This window comes from Vigna radiata, unplaced genomic scaffold, assembly GCF_000741045.1.
Source record: "Vigna radiata var. radiata cultivar VC1973A unplaced genomic scaffold, Vradiata_ver6 scaffold_505, whole genome shotgun sequence".
NCBI classification, from domain to species: domain Eukaryota; kingdom Viridiplantae; phylum Streptophyta; class Magnoliopsida; order Fabales; family Fabaceae; genus Vigna; species Vigna radiata.
In genome coordinates, this window is record NW_014541969.1 from 78020 (window position 1) to 80179 (window position 2160).

Below are 2160 nucleotides of genomic sequence, written 5' to 3' on the forward strand. Positions count from 1 at the left end.
ATTAAAATTGTTTGAGTAGAAAGATAAAGTAACTTTTGCCTGTTAAAATATATCCACAATTTGTGCGAAGTAGAAGTTACTAGTTTCTACCTAGTATAATTGGCACAGGACAAGCAATGCATGAGTGTTTTAGTGGAAAATAATNATTATTTTTTAATTAGAAAGGNCTAAAGTCTAACCAAACAATAGAAATTCAATTGAAACTATAGAATTAGCAGTCTGTTAAAAGTAGTTTACAATAATTTCAAAAAGACAATATCATGGTTACAACTTCATCCTGAAGGAAAATTCACTATGTTGAATTAGAATAGAATTAGGACAGATATCCTTTTTTTAATGGTTATTTGACTTAGTTTTTGTTAAATAATGTTAATTTGTAGTTACATTTTCTTAATGAAAATTTGTTTTCTCCCGTTTTCAGTGTAGTGGTCGATCCTTCCAATCTTTCTGATGGTCTTCATTATTTTGAGGTCTATGGTATTGATTGCAAAGCTCCATGGCGAGGTCCTCTTTTCAGAATTCCAATCACCATAACAAAGCCTAAGGCTGTAACTAACATGCCTCAACAAATTTCTTTTTCAAAGATGTTATTCCAGCCAGGTGGGCATTAGTTGATCAAATTTATCTTCATGCTTCTTTTCGTTGGTGTCCTACTAAGTTTTTAAATCTGGGATCTACATGCAAGTAATGTGTTATAATTGTAAAAATAAAATAAGGAGTTGATCCTACTTAATAAGGAATATCTAGATTATATATGTATTATCACGAACATTTTTATTTAGTCTCTTATCATGCTTTTGTTATTAGAGGATATTAAATTTCCACTATTTATTGTATTGATTCCTTTTTCTCAATGTAAATAAAGCACCCATGTTATGTCATAAACACAGATTTAGTTGAATGTTTCTCTCTTCCCTAGAGTTTAACATAATGCATAGCCACCAGTGGGCGAGACTTAGGAAGGAGATGCTCCTACTTATTTAGTTAGACTACTTTTATATAGATCTTATTCNTGTTTGGGTGAGCGCTAGTGTAGCAGAAGGGTCATACATAATGGCCTAATCCATATACTAATCATAGACCAAAAAATGAAGTGCATATACTCAAGGAGTTTAAAACTTTCAGTTATTTACATTTTTGTTTCTTGCTTTACTAGGCCATATAGAAAGAAGATACATCGAAGTTCCGCATGGTGCAACTTGGGCTGAAGCAACNATGAAAACCTCAGATTTCGACACANCAAGAAGATTTTATGTGGATGCTGTTCAGGTATGACTTGTGGCTTGAAACTTTGTCAGATTATGGTAATCTTGTTGATACATATTCTATACCAGCTGTGCCCACTGCAAAGACCTCTGAAATGGGAGACTGCTGTAACTTTTCCTTCTCCTGCTGCGAAATAGTGTGTTGCTTGAACTTCTCTGGTATATTCTTGTATCATTTCTTTGCATAATATTAACTCAATTTAGCATTGATATCAAATTTTTGTTAACGCAGGTACTAATGTGAAGATAGCTTCTGCTCCATCNAGCGTGGTAATTCTCTCCCNAGATAACTTTGATGAGATTGTCATGGATGAAACAAAAGATGTTCTGGTGGAATTCTATGCACCACGGTAAATATACCTAGATGATTTGCAAAACTTCATTATATCTTTAGCTTTTTTTTTCATTTTAAATTTTTATTTTCAATATGTTTCTTGATAAATTTATAATGTTTTACAGGTGTGGTTACTGCAAGGCCCATGCCACTNTAAAGATGTTCTTCGGTCACTCCTATTATAGNTTATGGTTATTGTATCTTATAANTCTGATATAATTTCTTTACCTCCATTTTTTAGTTGTTTTATCTTTATAACTGATATAATTTCTTTTATTAAAATATACAAGTGTCCATATACTAAATTGTTTTTAAATTGCATATGTATAGTTAATTTGAAAGTTCTGTTTATCTCTTATTAAATATATAAAATTTCTAGTTATTGAATGCAAATATGAGATTATTTTTTTTTATAGTTATAAAGTTACATACGGATTATCCGTATGTAATTTAGATACGGATATTACATACGGATTATTCGTATGTAATTTATATACAGATATTACATACGAATTATCCGTAGGTAAGTTATATACGGATTATCCGTATGTAATTTATATA

General features: G+C 30.8%; 1 protein-coding gene across 1 annotated transcript in view; it reads left to right on the forward strand.

Annotated features, from left to right (window-relative positions):
• Positions 1–1275, forward strand: part of LOC106778651 — a 5635-nt gene extending 4360 nt beyond the window's left edge. Inside the window, exons 7-8 of the mRNA XM_022776269.1 lie at positions 422–600; positions 1157–1275. Of these exons, the coding sequence (XP_022631990.1) occupies positions 422–600; positions 1157–1275 (298 nt within the window). The remainder of the gene's footprint in view (positions 1–421; positions 601–1156) is intronic.
• The last annotated feature ends 885 nt before the right edge of the window (positions 1276–2160 follow it).